The 19,902-nt window shown below is 38.4% G+C and overlaps 2 protein-coding genes across 9 annotated transcripts in view; one reads left to right on the plus strand and one right to left on the minus strand.

The window, feature by feature from the left end:
- Positions 1-5,468, minus strand: part of atp8a1 (ATPase phospholipid transporting 8A1) — a 108,164-nt gene extending 102,696 nt beyond the window's left edge. For 5 of the 8 annotated variants that reach the window (XM_028008305.1, XM_028008303.1, XM_028008307.1 and 2 more), the window contains exon 1: positions 5,041-5,467. In XM_028008305.1, coding sequence (XP_027864106.1) covers positions 5,041-5,089 — 49 coding nt within the window. In that variant the 5' untranslated portion in view covers positions 5,090-5,467. Of the gene's footprint in view, positions 1-5,040 lie in introns of all 8 variants that reach the window. The other 3 variants (XM_028008308.1, XM_028008306.1, XM_028008301.1) reach the window with 1 other exon arrangement.
- An 8,252-nt stretch (positions 5,469-13,720) lies between these two features.
- grxcr1a (glutaredoxin and cysteine rich domain containing 1 a) lies at positions 13,721-18,930 on the plus strand. The gene is made up of 4 exons (XM_028009465.1): positions 13,721-14,243; positions 16,560-16,799; positions 16,879-16,944; positions 18,534-18,930. Exons 1-4 carry the CDS (start codon positions 13,845-13,847, stop codon positions 18,708-18,710), a joined length of 882 nt encoding a protein of 293 aa, XP_027865266.1. The 5' UTR covers positions 13,721-13,844; the 3' UTR covers positions 18,711-18,930.
- The last annotated feature ends 972 nt before the right edge of the window (positions 18,931-19,902 follow it).

A 19,902-nucleotide genomic window follows, 5' to 3' on the forward strand; every position in this document is an offset into this window, starting at 1 on the left:
ATTTACCTAATTATTATTTTATTATACATTCTAAAAGGCGTACTTTTGGCTTTCACAACACAAGGAATTTCCAAACTAGAACACTGTAAAATTAGCAATCAGTAAGTTCAAAAAGGGCATTCTAGGCAAAAGTGGGATTAAAATAAACATTGGCAAAAACATACTGGTCTGGAGCTGCCTTTGCTTTCTCCACATTTTAGAAACTGTACCTCCTTTTTGTCTGCACTTGCACAATAGTTCTTATACCTAATGCAGCAGTTTGCGATGCACAGAGAAGAGTCATTGAAGTGAGCGCAGTCAAGAGTCTGAAGAGTAACAAGGTTAGACCGGCAGCAGGTAACCGATGAAGGCAAGACGTTAAACAGAAAGCAGAGAAGAGGAGACGTCCCATTCCAGCACATAGAGAAGGAAAGCCCGAGGGGACTTGATATATCACATTGGCAGCTCAAGACGAGGGATTTAGTGGTGTGTTGGGCTTCTGTGCCACATTATTATCAGCCGGTGATCCGCAGGGCACACAGGTAGCACTGGATCCCTTCAGAAGAGAGAAGTCTGTCCCCCTCCAGTTTCTCCCTTCATGCTGATACCACAATTCAGACAGACTGAGACTTAGCTGGTGTTATTGAAATGCTACAGGGGGAACATCCCGCTTCACTTACACTTGGGAATAAAACCTTAAGACAGGCAGGCAGGCAGAGAGAGAGGTACAGGGCTTAAAGAAACAGCAGATTATTTTGTGTCTCACAGAAAAAGCATGTTGGCAGTAGGAACTAAGCAACAGCTTCCTGTCAGGACAGGTTTTACCAGCCTGTTCTCATCTTTAGAGTAAACTACACAAGGGGATTTTACCCATCTGCAGCTAAACATGCAAGCTAAGATAGCAAACTAGATGCTTGTCCCTTTCTGCATCTCATTTTAACTGTTGGTGGCATTTGTCAGATTCTCCATCTAGACCAAGGAAGAAGTGATCAATCACCTTCTATTGTCCATGGAAATTTGTGTTCAAGAGATTAGAATCTAAAGGTGCCTGCCTTTCGTTGCTGATTTACATATTAAATGTGCCGATCGCTTCGTGTGTCACATGTGTGCCAAGTGTACTTGATAGGGTTATTTTGGCAACGCATTCCAACAGATTGGCAGAGATGCCCAATGTTTCCACCACACAGTAAAGAAGAGTGACACCGAGTGAAGTAACACGTGGAAGCCAAGAGCGAGGGGTGTGCGCAGTATGCAGAGCTGACGGACGGGTCGCTGATGGATTAGGTGGTAAGCCTGGCGGAGGGTTGCCCTTGCTAGATGGATGTCTGCCCCGTGTGCTGGGGTGATTAAAATAAAAAAAAAAACTGGTTGGGGGTTTGATCTGACTCATAAAAACACCAAAAATAATTATGTGACACTGGTAGGCCTGTCACAATAACACATTTTGCTGGAAGATAAATTGCTGGAAATAATTATTGAGATAAATGATAGTATTGTTTTGTTGAGATCATTTTCATGGAATATATTGATATGGCATAATAATGTCAGAATGTCTTCTCAAACACCCATAAACTTTCATTTTTGTAAAGATTACGTGACACTGGAGCTGGAAAATATTTTAAATATTCAAAATAAGCCACAACAACCAAAACCAATAAATAAAATGGATTATGATGTCTCTGTAAACAAAATGTTCCTTTAAAAAATATATCAAAATGGAAGTTATTGAGCTCATTTTTGATTTATCATGCTACTAATTCAGACTTATACACTGGACTGTCCATTAAAATGAAACAAATCCAAAGCCATGAGACAGCTTCATAGCTTATCAAGCACACAGATAGGAAAAGAGCTCAACTATTTCCTCTTCGTAAAACTAAAAAGTAGTGTAAGCATGAAAGCAATAGCTGATGCATAATTAATGTTTTTATTCTTGAAACTCCAGCTTCTACATTGAGAATCTACATTGTCAACAGTTTTAGAGAAAATCTATATTTTGTATTAAATTATTTAGGTTTCTACCAGCAAACTGTTTAAGAGCACCTAAAGAATAGCAGCAATCTGTGATGAGATGTTGGCACAAAGTAAGGATGCACCAATCAGAATGTTAAGTGCCAATCTATGGTTTCTGGAAAGCTTTGCCCTGCTGATTATAGCTGATTCTAATTTCTCTTCAAATACTTTGACATAAAAGGATACAAGAACAGCATTCAAAATATTCCTTTACAATCATCCTGTTATGAGTGGTCAATTACTAATATTAGAAATTGAGAAAGCAAAATGGAAGAAAAAAAAATAAATTGAGAAAGCACTACAGTATTGCCTTATAGATAAATCACTGTAAAACAGGATTTTTCTACAGCACTGCAGTGTAGTTTGTCCTCGTTATTTCAGAACAAGGACATGAGATTTTAAACTGACTTTAGTATTAGCATGGTTAGTGCACTAAGTTTTATTAAGCTTGCGTTGATATTACAGATAGCACAATATATCCTCTGAGAATTCTACTAAAATTATTAAATGCAGAATGCTCCATCAGGTTAAAATGGAAAAAGTTTCCAGCAAATGGTCTGAGACCGGGACTCAAACCCAGAACAACCGTGATGATGAGTGAGTTTTACCAACAAACCACCAAGCACCCCAAAGTTTCCTTTTTAAAATTGATTGTTACATTCTTGGACGTCCTGCAACTTCCTTTTTAGCACCCTGCTAATTTAAACAAAACAGGAAACTTTTGGTCTGATTCCCCCAGTAACCGTAGCCACACCAAAGGCAATTGCAGCCTGGAAGAGCTCAGTGTGGCTTGGAAAAAAAATGTCTATTTTTTCCACCCCAAACAGCAGGTCATCACTATGAGACAAACTGAAAATTGTCCAATTTCGTGGTCATCTTCCAATTTCACTGTCCATGTACAACGATGTTAACAACTCTAAAGAAAATATTTCATCAGTTTCTTTCAGCAAGACCTAAATTTCTTCTTTCAGAATTTATTTTTATGTTGTTCTGTAGCCATCTGTTGGGACAACAGTAACTCAAAGTTAAAAAAAATAAATAAATTTTAAAAAGCAGTCAAAGGGTATTTATTAGATGATTTTTCAAAACTCAAACACAGAAATAGAGGTGAGAAAAGTGCCACTTGATATGAGCCTTGTAATTGTCTAGCTGCGAACTGTTTCTCTTCTGAATTATCTGTTGATAGGCGGGTGAACAGACTTCAACACCAATATCAAATATTGCTGGCAGCTAGTTCTACAACAAAGTTACTGCATAGCAATTCACTGTTAGTCAAAAACTATGAGTTGTCCATGTTTTTAGGTTCATCCACAACATTTTAGGATGTAGATAAGCAAACAGAAAACCCTCAATGAATTTGTTTCATTTCACTTCTACCGGGCGAGCTAGTTGCTATGCAGCCAAATAATATAGTAGACAGCCATAATTCAGAATGGGGAAGTAGCCAGTGTATAAATCAAACTTGGGCTTAATCAAAACACATCAGCACAGACTCTACATTTGGTGCAAAGAAAAGCAGAAACTGCAAGAAGGGTCATAAATCACAAGGTATAATATTGATCACTGCAGATATATTCAGCCCCTGTCCTGAGAGGTCTGAGGTCAGCGCCAGCATCAAATCAGGAATGTGAAGGGTCGAAGGCTTCAAAACTGACTGCACCTGCACCCTGTGGTGAGCATGGATTTGCTGAGCTATACGGTAAGCTCCTGAAAAAAGAGACGCACCCAAAAACTCAAATCTACTGAGCAACTTTCACAGACAAAAGGTAAACAAATTTTCTCATAACTATAAAATCTTGAAGAGTTTATGTTGTACTTCACAAACAAAAGAACTGTAGCGGATACCTACTGATAAATCCCAACTGAATGTATTTTTCAGTAGAATAATACATCTGGAGAAGCCATAAGAAGTCCTGTTTAAAGTTTGTCATGTAGTGAACATGACAAACCAGGTGAAGGTACTCTGGTCAAATGAGACCAAAATAATTTTTTATATATGCAAAAAAGCTACGAATGGTGGAAGACAAACATAGCACAAACAATCCACATTAACACTGATGGCATCATGCTGTGGGACAGGGAAGCTGGTCATAGTTGATGGGAAGATCGATGGAGCAAAAGCCAGAGCACTCCAAGAGGAAAGTATTTTGTAAAAGATTTGACACTGGAGGGAGGTTTGCCTTCCAGCAGCAACATACAGCAGATTCATCCATCTTCCTGATCTACAAAATGAAAATTGCTTTTGTCCCCGAGTCTTGGTTTAGCATGCAAGTATTTTTTCTGAGTCAAATTAAAAGTGGTCCAATGGCAACACATTTAGCCAATATAGTCACCATTATGTTGCTTTTATTTATTCAAGCCTGGTTTTAATATCATTTCCTGCATTTATAAAATGGATACGCTTTCTCACTACTATTTTTGGTATTTAGGTTATTTTCTCAAGAGGACCCCAATGCTCCATGTTTACATACGTGACCAGTTGCTAATTTAGATTGCTGCCTGTGTGTTAGAAAGGCCTAACCCTAAACTAATGTTCACTGACCGTCTCCATTAAATCTGACTGAGCTTGAACTAGTTTTAAAAGGAGGAATGAATAAAAATCTCGATCTCTAAATGGAACATCATGTTTTTGTAAAATATCCTGAAAGCAATGTAGTTCCCTTTACTTTACAAAAATGCACTAAAATATCTCAGTCTGCCATAACAATCCAATAAAAATAAGTTTGTTTGCCTTATAAGTGAAAGAGTTACATTAGTATGGATAATCTTACAAAATTTCACGTGTCAAAATCCACTTTTTTAAAGGATGACTTTTACTTTCATTTCTGGTTTTGTTTTGACACATTCAGGCTTCCAGAGATTTGCCTCGTTTCTGAAACTTATAAAGTCTTGACGCCAGTTTAACTCAGAGAAGTTTCTGCACTTCCCCTCAGCTCATACCAGACGGCCTTCATTGCAGCTATATTAAATAAATATTCACAAACTGCTACATATGCTCTCCAGCGGCTTCTCAAACACATAAAGCTGATTACAACTGCATCTACATACCCTCCGCTCGAGTGCGAAGATCGGACATTGTTCTCTGGACGGGCGGCATCTCTCCAAGCACAGCCGAGTGACGGCACCTGTCAAGCGGCCGAAGCTCGTGGGTTCTGCACCCTGCGGCGGCGGCTGGTGCGGCTGCTTCTCGACCGTCAAGGAATGTCGAAACCCCGTCTGAAATGCAGCGGAGGAGCCTCTCTCATGCGGACAGCACTTTCTGTGTGCTAACGAGAGAGGCGGGCGAATTGAAAGCAGCCTCCGTTAAATTTCGCCGTAGCCGAAGGGAACATGGCTAAGCAGCCCAGAGGTTCACAAGCCCTCCAGCATCCCAGTGTCACACGGCCAGAATCAAACCGTTACACGCCTTCATTTCCTAGGGAGTGGACGCGGACTTAACCCAAACTGAAGCGAGGGAAGACGGTGCCGCTTCACAATATGGACCGTACCACATGAGCTCACCGGGGGAGGGATGGAGGCGGTCGAACCAAAATAACTGCCAGTTCTCTCCGTCTAGTAGTTAAATAATTCAGTAAACCTATGAATATAAAACACACCCGGCGTTTGATTAATCATTATGGCTCATAAAGTTTGACGTAAAAATGTTTTTTTTTTTTCTTTAAAAATCTGCCGGTCGGAGTGAAGACCTCCCCCCTCTGCAGTAGATGTTGTTTACAAAAGGGGAGTTGGCGCATCACTGATTATTAATTTTGTTGTTTTATTGGAAATAAAGCCGAAAATAAAATTGATTGATGGATTTACATGGCACGACTGGTAAATACTGTAGACCAAGCCTTAAAGTAAATCTGAAGACATTAAAAATAATAGTTTTATTTTTTTTATTTTTTATTTTTTTTTACTCACTGTTTGCAGTTTTTGTTACTGTAACAATCTCTCAAAAAAGTTATTTTTATTTAGTGTTTTTATATTTCTTTGATAATCTACTTTTTAAAAGTTAACCAGACCCGCAAGTAATCTGTGATTTTTTTTGTTTATTTCCTGTATATAACTTGGACATTGCAAGTAGGTCAATTTCTTTTTGACAGTTGTCACTAATCTACAAGAGACTCCAGGTTTATCTTCCGCGCATAGAGAGCAGTATGTTTGAGGAGCAAATGCAAAACCAAAGTTCACTTATGGAGAACTGCAGCAAAAATTTGACCTTAATCTCATCAAATCTGAATAATATCCATTATACACTATCTAAATACCAATCAGTTGTTTGGGAGTGATGCCGGAAACTAGCCTTTTCTTTTCTGACTGTTCATCAAAGACAAAATCAATCTCCTTCTACAGCCATCTCCTTCCCCAGACCTAATTTCTATAGAAAACCTGTGTGGTGAACTACAGAAGACAACATAAGACAAACCAGAACCCTGAACAAAAAGGAAATACATAACACCATAATGTCATAGTTCATTTATGCATTATATAACATTATGGATATCCAAGTTCTAATGAAAATACATACAAATAAAGCATGTATATTTCGTTGTGTCTTAAAATATGTACTCATGTAAACTTCTACGTTTACCTGTGCTTTAGAGGGCACTATGGTGATTTGAACTTAGGCCTGTGTTGGTTATCTAATCTCTATTGAAGATAAGTAAGCTGACTAAGTAATCTTGAACTGCATACATTTCTATGAGCTCCTATTAATCTTTAATGAATAAAATTGTTGGTTAAACTTTGTTTCAACTAAGACATGAGGCCTAGTAGGAGCTTGCTGTTTTTTCCATATGAGTGAGTTTAAGATGCTTTAAAGCAAAAATAAAGAACTGATCTATTAACAAGGTTCTGACAAATCTCTGTGATTTGTATCCTCTCTACTTCACGTTTCCCTTTTCCTAGCAACTAGTATCTATTTTTTACCTGTACTCAGGCAGGTGAAGGTTGTTGCTTATACATTGAACATGAATTTTTGAAGAAAATGTTGCTTAGTCGACCCCTTTTACAGATGATGATGCAAAACCCATAAATAAACCAGTTGAACTATCTTTTCCATAACATAACTCACAAAGTAGTGCATAACTGTGGATCCAGACCTGGATACAGACCATAGCAGCAACACTAAGCATCTGTAAGCAGACGCTGCTATCAGTCATTGTGTTATTATGTGATTACTGTCTGGAGACGAGCTCAGCAGAAGATGTAATCCACAGGTGATTTACTCTGGCCCACAGTTTCCTTTATATCCTCCGTCAATGTGTCATGGTCTTGTCATGAATCGGCTGGATGCTCGGTGATCTGAAACTAGATACTTAAAAGATCTGCATGCAAAAACAGAGGGAGTGAGCAGCAACCACCCCATCTCTGCTGCCTATCTGCTGTGCATTGCTTTTTATGCTCATTCACATTGCAGTTAAAATGTTAATCACAGCTCCGACGCCATTTGTGCAGCAGCAGCTCCACTGCTGTTGCTTGAGAGAACTGCAGATACACTACAGATGGATTGGGGTTTTTTTATTTTTATTTTTTTACAATGCTTATCTTAAGCATTGTAAAATGCTTTCAACAGAATTTCAACAGAAATAGATGTTCAACATCTATTTTTGGAAAACATTTAAGATATTCTACTTCCTTTCTTGAAATGCTCTTAGAAATGTTAAAGATTTGCATGAAACATCCAGAAAATCCAAAGCAGCCGTGTTTTCTAACAGAAGGTCAAGCTTCATCTCATCTAAAAATAATCAGCAAACACCAAAAACGTCCATGCTTTCCCATTTGCCTGCTACAGAAACATCTCCTCTGCAGATTTCCTTTCTTTCCCTCCCCTCCACCTAATTCAACATCAGCCCACCACCACGGGGATTTGGCTCTTTAGCTCCCACCGTTGCTAAGAAACAGTGACAGGAAGCCTGCCTTTTTGACTATGTGCGAGTTGCTCTGGTTTTCTGTCTTACAGCATTCCCAGCCCAAACAATGACGCTTTCAGCCAGCTATCCAGATTCCTACTGCTGCTACTGTCTGTGTCAGCTGTAAACAGCAGGAGTGATTTCATCAGCTTGTTTTACAGCTTCACCGGACCTTTTATGAGTCCACTTCCTGAAAATCGTTTATTTCGACAAAGTAAATAGACATTATTGCTGCAAGTGAATTCAAATTCAAACCTATGACCTATTTTGTCTCCTTTTAAACTGTCAGAAGAAAAATAAATCAACTGTAAATCTATTGATAAATGCCACATTTAAGTTCATGGTTAGGGATCTTCAGATTTTCTCCACAAGTTTTCAAAAGTTTTAGTGTAGGTTTTTTTTCTAATCCTAGCAGTTTCTAAATTATATATCCAGGTTCAAATATGTACATCTCCCATAATTATTTGGATATATTTCCTCTGAAGCAAACCATTTTTGTAGCCATTAATGAGATCCTTTTCTGAGCAGAGGTCATCATAATGTATAAGTCTAGTGGCACATATCCACTTTTTAAAAACATGGTTCACATTTGAGAAGCTTAATATCATTCTGCTTCATTCACTTTTAAATCCCTTTTAATGTGTTTTTTGATCACTGACCCCATTACCATGCTTGACACCTTGACTCCAAACATACTACATGTAGCTAATGTGATGGCCATTGAACTTTTGAGTATCTGTATTCATTTTTATGTGCTATACTTTTAAAGATGAAAATAAACCGATCAAATCCTAAAACAGACAAGTGGTGGTGAGGTGTACATTCTTAATAGGTCAAGGAAATGCTTAAGGAGACTGAAATCCTCCCATCAACAAATAAATCAGAATTATGCAGAAAAATACATTTAACTGTCTGAGTCTCTGCACTGTCTGAGAATACTTCACCACTCTACCGCTGATGCACCGCTGCATCAAACAGCGATATATTTTCAATGTCCCTAAGAAAACCTTGCTTCTAATTGATGTTGTGTCCTCTCCTTCTTTTAGCCTTTCTTTTGTCTCTGTAGTAAACCACCTGAGCCACTTTACTGCTGTTTAGAGAGGCAGCATTGGAGGAGACAGTAGAATAAAACCTGCAACAAATTTACAGCATCCATACTTAGATGGATTTTCAATCTGCTTTCAGAGAATTATGCACAAGGCTTTTTTTTCTTTAGTGGCATGAAATAAAACTGAGAGCTTATTTAAAGTAAAGACTAAACTACCAATCACAAAGATGAAACTCAGCTTCTAAAAAGAGTACATGACATGTCATCATTTCTGTTTTCCCTTCTGCTTCTGAGTGTGTTTTTAAACTGAAAGATTCTTCTAAGGTGCAGAGAGAGGATATGCAACCCCTTAGAAATAGACTTCTTTTGCAAGGGACCATTTGGGATGTTTTCTAAACTAACAGATAGACCAGATAACTGGTTTATTCAACAGTTAAAATTATACCAGAGCTTTTGGTTTGTGCTTGAGCTACAGCACCTTCATGCCACTTGAACTATTTCACATTTTTGGTCAAATCACAAACTATGTTGTATTTTATGGATTGTGTTTTCAGGGTGATGTGCAATCATAAGTGCACACAGTATTTTATGCAATCAAATTTTGAATTTTAGCTTCATCTGACCCGAACATCTTCTTCCACGTGTTTGGTATGTCTCCTATGTAACCAGGGGCAACAGCAAAAGAGGTTTTTTATAGCTTTCTTTCAACAATGGCTTTCATTCAGGCACTCTTACAAGAAAAACAGATAATTGTCCAGTCAACACCTTCTCCAAAAACCTGAGCTGTGGGTGTCTGCAGGTCCTACAGTTTTTTATTTTTTTTTATTTTTATGTATGTGCCTACAAGGGAGCAGTTTGTCTTGGTTCTCATTTCTTTAAAACACTCTTGATGGTTTATAAATCAGTGAATGGCTTGGTACCACAGTTCAATAACATTCTGTTGTCACTATATCAACCTTCCAGACCGCTCAGGTCTTCTGGTTCTAGTCTCTGCATCCCCAGAATCAGAACCAAATACGGAGAATCAGCTTTCAGTTTATGTGCTCCTCTAATCTGGAACAAACTTTCAGAAAACTATGAAACTGTTGAAACACTGAGTCCCTCTAAATCATGCTAAAAATACATTTGTTTAGAGTTTCCTTCAACTAATGATAAATTAAGATAAATTAATTTAAGTGTGAATTGCATTTGTCTTATTACTTCTCTTTATTTTGTAATGTAGTGTTTCTTCTTTTGTTTTACGTTTTAGGCACTTTGAAATGTTTGAAATGCCGAAATGTGTTATGCAAATAAACTTGATTTTACTTGGTGATTTTGACTACGGGCTGCACAGTGGCGCAGTTGGTAGCACTGTTGCCTTGCAGCAAGAAGGTCCTGGGTTCGATTCCCGGCCGGGGTCTTTCTCCATGGAGTTTGCATGTTCTCCCTGTGCATGCGTGGGTTCTCTCCGGGTACTCCGGCTTCCTCCCACAGTCCAAAAACATGACTGTCAGGTCAATTGGTTTCTCTAAATTCTCCCTAGGTGTGAGTGTGTGTGTGCATGGTAGTTTGTCCTGTATGTCTCTGTGTTGCCCTGCGACAGACTGGCGACCTGTCCGGGGTGTACCCTGCCTCTCGCCCGGAACGTAGCTGGAGCTAGGCGCCAGCAACCCTCCCGACCCCATTAGGGACAAGGGTGAACAGACAATGGATGGATGGATGGATTTTGACTACTTCTCTAATTCATTCTCTTATCCAGCCTGTCAATCAGTGAGGACCAGCATGTTTGCAGTTGTGCCATGAAATCATTTTGGGAGCATCAGAATAAAGAAAGCTGAATAAATACACCTGACACACTTTTCAGATCTTCAATTGAAATCAATAAATTTCAATAAGGCTTGTGGTGAAATGGGACAAAATGTGAACGTTTCCAAGAGGTATAAATATATTTGTCAGGTGCTATATAAAAATACTGGCAATGTTTTTATTTACTGATTATTGATGAATCACTGATTTTAGTTATTATTTAATTGTTGACTACCTGTCAGATAGTTATTTCAATTTCTTTATTTTTTTTTCTGGGTTGATTATATCAGCTAAAAATCCTATGATGGTAAGTTTGGAGGTCTTGAAACAGAATATATTTTTTTCCCTTTTCGTCTTTGTGGATCCATGTTGTTCTCTTGAATAACTGTGTCGTCCATTTTGCCATGAATTACAGTTTCCCTCAAGCCTGATTAAACTAAGATGATGATCCAGCCTTCTGGCCTGCAGCTGCATCTTGCACTCGTTTCCTATAGCTCTGCAGGGAGTGGCCGCTGGTGTAACGTTTAGCTTTGATTGAATTGTATTCTGCCCCCTTGTGGACGCTGGCCTGATGTCAGGGAAGGGTTGAAGAGGTTTAATGGGCAGCTTACTCATAAACACGAAGTCACCTTAGAGTCATTAGATTACATCTTATGCATTTGATTAAGTTATGGTTCAGTTTAAGGGCATTTCATTTCTTTTTAAGATCTAATTTATTGCAACTTACATTTAGATAATTATAATTTTTCTTCTGATGGGTCCAAATCCAAATCCTCCATCTTGTTGCTCTGTTTACAGTCAAGCTGTCAGTCAGCACTAAAATTAAAGAGCGTTTCTGCATTAACCCCTGTCCTCTAAATTACCACAGCTGTGGTGGCCTCAGAGGCCATATTAGCCTCACATATGGGAAGGACAGGCAGATAAGCTCTTCAGGTTGCTCTCTTGTCTAAATGTGTTAAAGCGAGATAAAATGGCTGCTGGATGCAATGTGGACCTGGTACATTTCCCTGAACTCCAGATAAGAAACTCTTTCTGTCTGCAGGAGGCCAAACGAGATGTTTGACGAGCCTGCCTCAGTGTTTTCATTTTTGCCCATAGCTGCACAGTGGCTTGACTGCTTCTGAAACATGTCATGAAGAGAAAACATTTTTTCTGGAAAGACCATAATTAGAAAGTCCATAATTATTTGTTGTCATGTATTAATCTATTCTACATACTGTTAAATAAGTAAATAACTTCCACATTAACAAGGAAATGTCAATAGAGTGATTTTGTAGTAGCAGTGAACTGGTGGCGACCCAGAGTCACACTTACACTAAATGTTGACTCATTTCAGCGAGAACAGCAACCAATCAGTCTCAAAGAATGACGCATAAAGGAGCTCAAAACGCATTCCCAGTGAGGAATATAACTCTCTGTAGAGTTTGTCCTTCTGTTTGGGTCCATAATGCTGAAATCTCACTGTCCAATCATCAGCTGCCACAAAGAGGAGGAGCTGTCACCGCTCTAAGATGACATGTCACATCTCCAGGGATTCGCTTCATCACCTGTTGAGTAGAGCATGGGCTCTCATGCAGATGCTCTCCTGTATTGTGCTTGTGTGACACCTTATATGGCCCAGTCCTGTTTGCCCCAGTAACCTCAGTGAACAGCTGCACTCTCCCTTTGGTTGTATACTATTGAGGAATATCACCTTACTGTGTGTTATAAGTTTGGACACAAGGAAAAGCTTCCTTCCTTAGTTTTCATATGAAAATGAAAACTTCCTACTTTGAATGTAAAAATTCACAAATAAATTAAATATCTTTTTTAACAAAAGATAATGAGCAATACCTCATCAGCAAATCAAATGTAATTGTGTTTGAAAAACTGTTACAGTTACAAATAACCAATGTTAATTATAGACAGAAAAAAAAGGAACATAGCATCTTTGGTTCCAGCTCCTGAAAACTCAAAAAGGCCCACATCATCACACTACCACTGCCATGTTTGACTGTTAGTATCATGTTATTTTTCTAAAATGTTGTTACTTTTACACCAGACGCAATGGGACAGAAACATTTCGCAAAAGTTTTGGGGATCATCAATATATACAGTATATCATTTTATTTTAATCAGTTCAATTTATTTGATTTTAAACATCTTCACTAAATAATTGAACATGAAATGAACCTGTTATTTTTGTAAAGTGATTTAAGATTAGATTCTTTGTGAACTAGTACTTTATTGAATTTAAATAGGTTGTTGCATTGCAACAACACGGTCCGGGGTTCAAATCCCATGACAAGATATTGCTGCATGGTGATGGCATATTCTCTGTGGCACAATTCATAATTCAATGCAGCCAATAAGTGAAGTTTTAACTATACTGATAATGTAACCTTTCAACCTTACCTTACATACAGTGATCTACACCACCAGCGTGTTTGTGCATAGTTGTTTGTCTTGTGGCGACCTGTCCAGGGTCGACCCGCTCACCCGATGACCTTTGGAGAGAAACACCAGCACCCCCACGACCCTGCATGCATAAGTGGGTATAGACAATGGATGGATGAATTCTAATAAACTTTTCAACAAAACTGTGCTCAAATTCAACAAGTAAATATTTGCAATAAAGTAAGATTAATACCTCAATTTTATTGCAATGACAAATTAAAGGTGTCTGTCATGCAGCAGGAAATAGAAGTTGGTTTCATATTGGTAAAAGATTTAAAACTGCTGCATTTACACCACCAAATTATCTAAGATTGTTTTATAATCTTCTTTCAAGACAGCTAATCATTTGTTCTATTGATTTAAGAACATATAGTTTCGTTCAAAGCTTCAGTGAAAACTCTGTAAACTGTGATAAATAATTTAACGAACACTATCACTTTACTTGAGATAAACCTGCTGGGTTACCATGGTAGGAATGCATATATTATTTACTGGCTGAGTCAATGTGACTGCAAGGCAGCTTACTGGCTCCCAGTCGTGTTTAGATCCCTTCACACAGCGAGGATTAAACGTGGTATTAATCCATGGCAAACAAAATACCGTGTCTGGGCTGAATGTTTACCTCCGAATGAGAGGGAAGGAGCTGAACTGCAGTGTGCTGGACCATGTAACGTGGCAGAGAGGTTGCAATGGAGGGGACAGTAGTGACGGCAGGACCGGAGAAGCCACAGAAGCGGGTGAGGTTCCGTGTGGCTTCGGGGAACAGTGGCCGGGTCCTGAAGGAGATGTTCAAAGATGAGGGGCCCTCAGACTCCCTGGATTCTGATTGCACCAGCAGCTCAGACGCCGAGCGGGCCAGCACCCCTTCTACAGCTGGAGACGTTCAGGGAAACCTGTATGGATTCCTGGGCTCGGAGTTGGATGACAGCGAGAGTGAGCCTGATGAGCTGCTCATGTACGCCGGGGCCACCAAGGACTGGATGTTCACCACCAAGAGGGTCAACATTCTCAGCAAAAACGGGACAGTTCGAGGGGTCAAACACAAAGTCAGCGCAGGTCAGGCGCTCTTTGAGAACCTTCCTGACGGTGTAAGTACCGGTTGGCCATAATCACATTATTGCCTTAGTGGTCTTAAGACTATTTTCTTTCTGAGTTCCATATAGAAGCTGCAGTACCTTGGAAAAAACATTCAAATGTTGCTAAATTACAACCTCAAAAATTAATGATATTTCATTTATTTTTATAATGGACTAACAGTAGTAGTAACAGAAAGTAGTGCACAGTTGAGGTTTAGTGACTTTTAGTGCCTTTCAAACTTTTTCAGGAATAAAAAATGGTGGGCAAACCAATATATTCGGCCCCTATTTCTCTGATCCCTATTTTGAATAAAAGTGCTGATCAGGTGAGAGAAAGATTGACCTTTGAACCCTTGTACTGGAGAAATTCTATGTGTATTGGAAAACTGGCACAGGGCATCACCATGAACACACCACCCCCATGGTGAAACATAGTGGAGGCACCATGATGCTGTGGGGAGGATTTTCAATCTTGGAAGAAATTGTAGTAGAGGTTGAAAAATGTTTGAGATCCAGGTGGAGGTTCACGTTTGGACAGGGCAATGAAAGCTGCGATGAAATCAAAAAAACAATAATAATAATATGTTAGAGTGGCCTGATCAAGTCCGATTTAGAATATATAGTTAAACCTAAAAGATGCTGTAAAAAGATGGTCTTCATGAAGTCTCTGATTTGAGCTTTGTTACAATAAAGAGTGGGCATAAGTTTTAGCAACTGATGGTAGTTTTACAAAAACTTTGACTTAGTCATGTTTAATACAAAAATTAGTTAAATTTTGTTGTTTGTCATAATACAGGTAACTGTTTATCTGTCACAAGAAAATCCAATAAAAGTATTGATGTTTGTGGTTGTAAAGTGACAAATTTGAAGTTGTAGCTGTATAAACACTTTTAAAAAGCGCTTTTGGAGTGGAACCAGAATAAACGCTCCCAAGCGAAGATGAGCTCATACAACAATTAAAGATTAATGATCTATTTCATTAAGTGTTTCAGGAGGAACTAATCAAGTTAATGAATTCAGCACTGCTTTCTAGTATCACAGCACCGTCTGCTGCGTGTCACTCCAATGCAACACTGAGCCTGTGTGCTTCCTAAATGAATGATGTGATATGAATGTAAAAGTTATTCAGGGTTATGAAACTCTTCAGCTAAGTCCAAAGTACCCAATGCAAATTATTTACTTCAAACACATATTTACAAAAAGGGGGAAAATCCCATTCTAAAAAGATGGCAGATATGTAATTATCATAAATCCAGTTAGAAAATCAGTTAATTTGGGTCAAATCATAGCCAAGGACCTTAGAACAGGGATAATGGCATTCAATTAATTTTGTTAAACTGACTTGTAAATGTTTTTGAGGGCACATACAGGTCAGTTTTTGCCCAGTTTTTTCCCACAGATTATATGTCTTATTGCCACATAATAATAATTTTAACCAATATGTCAAAAACATATATTTTTTAAAATGCAAGTTATATCCTGCAGTTTTAACCAAACACAATGTCAGAAGTGATTTACTGGGCTAAGGAGGGAAAGAACTACACTATTACTCAAGTTTTCTTTGGGGATTCATTTTGGAAATCAAGATCAACAAGTAACAGAATACAAGTGTCTTGAGATCCAGTGAGAAGTTATTTACCCCCTCTGCTGACAAGGAGAAAAGGGGATGAACTCTAAAGATCTTTGACAGGAGTTGAGGGAGTTTTTCTATGTAAATTAGGCAAACCTGGACTTCCTTCTGCTGCAGGAGTAGGATTTAATGAAGGTGACAGTGGAGGTGAAGGGTGTATGGATTTGACATGCTGCTGTGTTGGAATGAGGTGCATTTATACTGTGACAGAGTGAGTGAGAGATTTTTTTTAGAAAATTTTTTATGTACTTATTTTAAATTCAAAAACGTATTCATATGAAGATCATGATACCTTTTAACAAATTGATAAAGCCAGACGATGACGTCATAGCTTTATAAGCCTCTGATAGGTTAATTCACAACTTATACATGTTTTTGAGACACAGCTATGGAGTCCTGAGTTTAAATAAGCTTAAAAACAATTCTCCAAAAAAAGCATATTGTTCACTCTTCAGGCAAATATAAATAATTTCATCAATTCTAAATAACCTAAAGCAGCAATCATGACTAGATTCAGGACAGCAAAGGAAGCATTTTATTTCTGACATAGCACAACATTTTTACTTGTATTTTAATTAGCTGGGGGGAAGGAAGAAGGACAACAGTAACACAATCCGCAATGCAGTGCAGCCAAGAAGCAAAGTTTCAACTTTACTCATGATGTAACATTCTCACCTTTCAATTTTGACTTTTCTCAGGTACATTTACCACTCGAGTTTGGACGCATAGTGATCTACACCACAAGTTTCCGTGTGGTGAGGACCACTTTTGAGCGCTGCGAGCTGGTCAGGAAGATCTTCCAAAACCACAGGGTGAAGTTTGTGGAGAAGAACATCGCCTTGGACAACGAGTACGGGAAAGTTTTGGAGGAGCGGTGCAGACGTGTCGGTAAAGCCCCCTCCCTGCCAGTTGTGTTCATTGACGGACACTACTTTGGGGTCGGTCCCGCACATTGCTTCATAGCAGCTCCAGGCGTCGATTTCATGCACTTCTAATAGTTTTGAACTTGTTTTGCAGGGTGCTGAGAAAATACTTGGCATGAACGAATCAGGAGAGCTGCAAGATCTACTGACAAAAATCGAGGTTAGGTTTCCCCTTCAGCCAGATTTGAAAATTATATGATTAATTATAGATTGTGGCCAAATAGATGAACTAGCCAGAAGTGTGTTTCCCCCCGCTTCAGTTTGATGCAGACAAACAATAAATAATTCAGTTGTTTGCTTTGAGATTTATTGGCATAATCATTATACCAGCAAAATTTTCATGTCCCAAAGCACTGAGGTGAATTGAGTGCAAACAGGAACAATCAGCTCCTCTTACTCACTGTGTCATCAATAAAGCATGTGGAAAGGAGCTAAAAATTTCATGCACATCAATATCCAGGCATCTGTAATACAGGGGCCGTTATTTTCTTGATTTTACACAATGCAATTGGCTCCATAGTGTCAACTATAATCCCTAAAAAGAAATATTTGAGCTTCCCCCTCAGCTGTGGTTGGCCTTTCTCATCCTTTGCTTTAATTTTGAATTCAGATTCCCTCCAAAAAGAAACCAAAACTAGATCCAAAACTACAATGACATTTAAGTCATAGTTTTTTTTTAAGCCCCTGAGGGCAATTAGAAGGGTGCCACCCTGAAAGGTCATGCATGCAAAAATTAGCCTGAAACTGTCCAAAAACATTGGTGATTGTGTGTTTACAAGCATGAACACCAAACTATTTTGAATGTTAATTCTGCGAAACTATAGGAGACTGGCATTTTGGGAAATGCACTCATTTTCTGAGTAGTGGATGAGGAGAGGATCACTGTGTACTCTGACTTTTAAATGTTAAACTAAGAAGAGATATAAAAAAAAATTACTTTGAAGGCATTGAAAATAATAAACTCCTTTCAACTTTTCTCATTTCGTCAAATTTACATAAACTTAAGTGGTTCATAATTGTGAAATGGAGTAAAGGGATACTTCGTTTTCAATTAAAAACAAATACTCTGAAGAATGCAGAATTTTGTATTCCATCCATGAATTTTGTATTTTGATTACCTGTGCCTGTTAAAAAAAAAAATCATTCCCCACAGGATGATACAGCCACCACCTTTATTTACAGTGGGGACAGTATGTTCAAAGCAATGCAAAGTGCTAGCTTTGTGACCACATTGAGTGGATAGAAAAGTCTACACACCTTTGTTAAAAGAAAAATGTATTTGTTCAATTTAAATGAAAAACAAATTACAAACAGGCAATGAGAACATGCCCTACCTTTTCCCTTCAACCTTTTCTTGTTCTATCAAATAAAATCCCAATAAAGCACTCTTTGAAGTTAGAGTATGTGATGTAACAAAATGTGAAAAGAATTACAGTGTGAATACTTTTGAACAACTAAAAATGAAAGCCAAACAATTTGATACTCCAGTTTGCAAAATCTGCCTGAATTTATAAACAATGAGCATTGAATGAAATCACTGTGGCCTGCAAAAAGGTATGTAAAGTCTGCCTTTGAAATAGTAACATGATAATTTTAAAGAATTTTTTCACAGGTTTGCTTACATCTTGTTAAAAAGTTGTTCCATTTTTTTTCTTTTAATCTGGACTTTATTTGCACATGGAACATAGGCACTGTTGGCATTTGAAGCCTTTATCCAGAAACTAAAACAACATTTTCTCCGTCTCTCAGAGGGTTCAGCATCCCCAGACGTGCCAGACCTGCGGAGGCTTCGCCTTCATCCCGTGCTCAATGTGCCATGGCAGCAAGATGTCCGTGTTCCGCAACTGCTTTACGGACTCCTTCAAAGCCCTAAAGTGCACTTCCTGCAACGAGAACGGCCTGCAGCCCTGTGCTAGCTGCACCTAGTGAAGACGGTGTGATACCTGAACCAAACATCCCACTTCAGGACAAAAAACAGGAACCTGAAATGGACAGCAACATGGCCAGTAAAACACAACACAGCAGGATTCTTTCTCCATGGCCATTATTATTGTGAAAACTGGGATTTCTAATAAAATCTGCAAATTTTCCGATTGTCTCCGTGTCAGTTGGATTTCCCTGAAGCATATTTGATTTGTAAAAAAAACCCAACAAACATCCACTGAAGGGTTGTGAACTATCTTGCCCTCTGGGAAACATAAGCTTGTTAGTCAGGAGGCGTCGTAATTAACAAATCTCTTGTCACTAATCCTATATCAGACATGGTTGGATAACAGGCACTCGGGACAAACAGTGAAAGTCAAGGGCTCAATTTTCAGACAGTCGAAGGCAGCAAACTGGAACTTTGCTCACAGGGAAGCACAGAAATTAATTCAAACAGTAACATTAAAAACCCTTCAAAGAGTTACTTGTCGATGCAATGCTAGTCTTGATTTATCACACACGAAAAAACCTTAATTTAGTCTAAAATCATTCTAATAATGTTTAGGCTCAATGCTTGTGTATTTAAATGCCAAAAATAAGAATACTTTTAAAAAATATATTTTCTCTTGTTTTTTTAGGCCTTGCAAGATCTTGTGTCTTTGTGAATGACTGTAGCTCTACTCTCTTGACCTGAATTCTTGATCCAGGTATTATTTGAAGATGCGGGAAGAATGAATGACGAGCAAAAATAAAGAACATTTAAATGCAATATGTTTAATTTTATTAACTGTTTTATATTTTTGCTGAACATATCATGCATAAAAGACAATCTGTCCCAAAACTAAGAGAAACACAAAGCCCACATTTTCACACTATGGACTTTGTGAAGAATGCAGGGGGAAAAAATACAGTTTTGGTCATCAAAGAAGGTTTACAGACATTAAGATACTTCATTTACAAAGGGACAATCGCCTGAATTTCAAGCAGACTCACGTTTTTACAAATAAACTGATTCTTATCAACTGTATTACAAGTAAAACGGTTTTAGGGGCAGCAGCGGCTGATTTCGCTTCTGCTCCTGGCCGGCTCTGGTTGGCAGCAAATGTTGGGTCTATTGAGGAAGCGCAGATCAGCTCTCTATGCTGTCATAGCCCTGTACAATGCTGCTTGAACATTATTAGACAAGGCAGCACCG

The sequence above is a fragment of the Xiphophorus couchianus genome, chromosome 23 (assembly GCF_001444195.1).
Source record: "Xiphophorus couchianus chromosome 23, X_couchianus-1.0, whole genome shotgun sequence".
Classification (NCBI taxonomy): domain Eukaryota; kingdom Metazoa; phylum Chordata; class Actinopteri; order Cyprinodontiformes; family Poeciliidae; genus Xiphophorus; species Xiphophorus couchianus.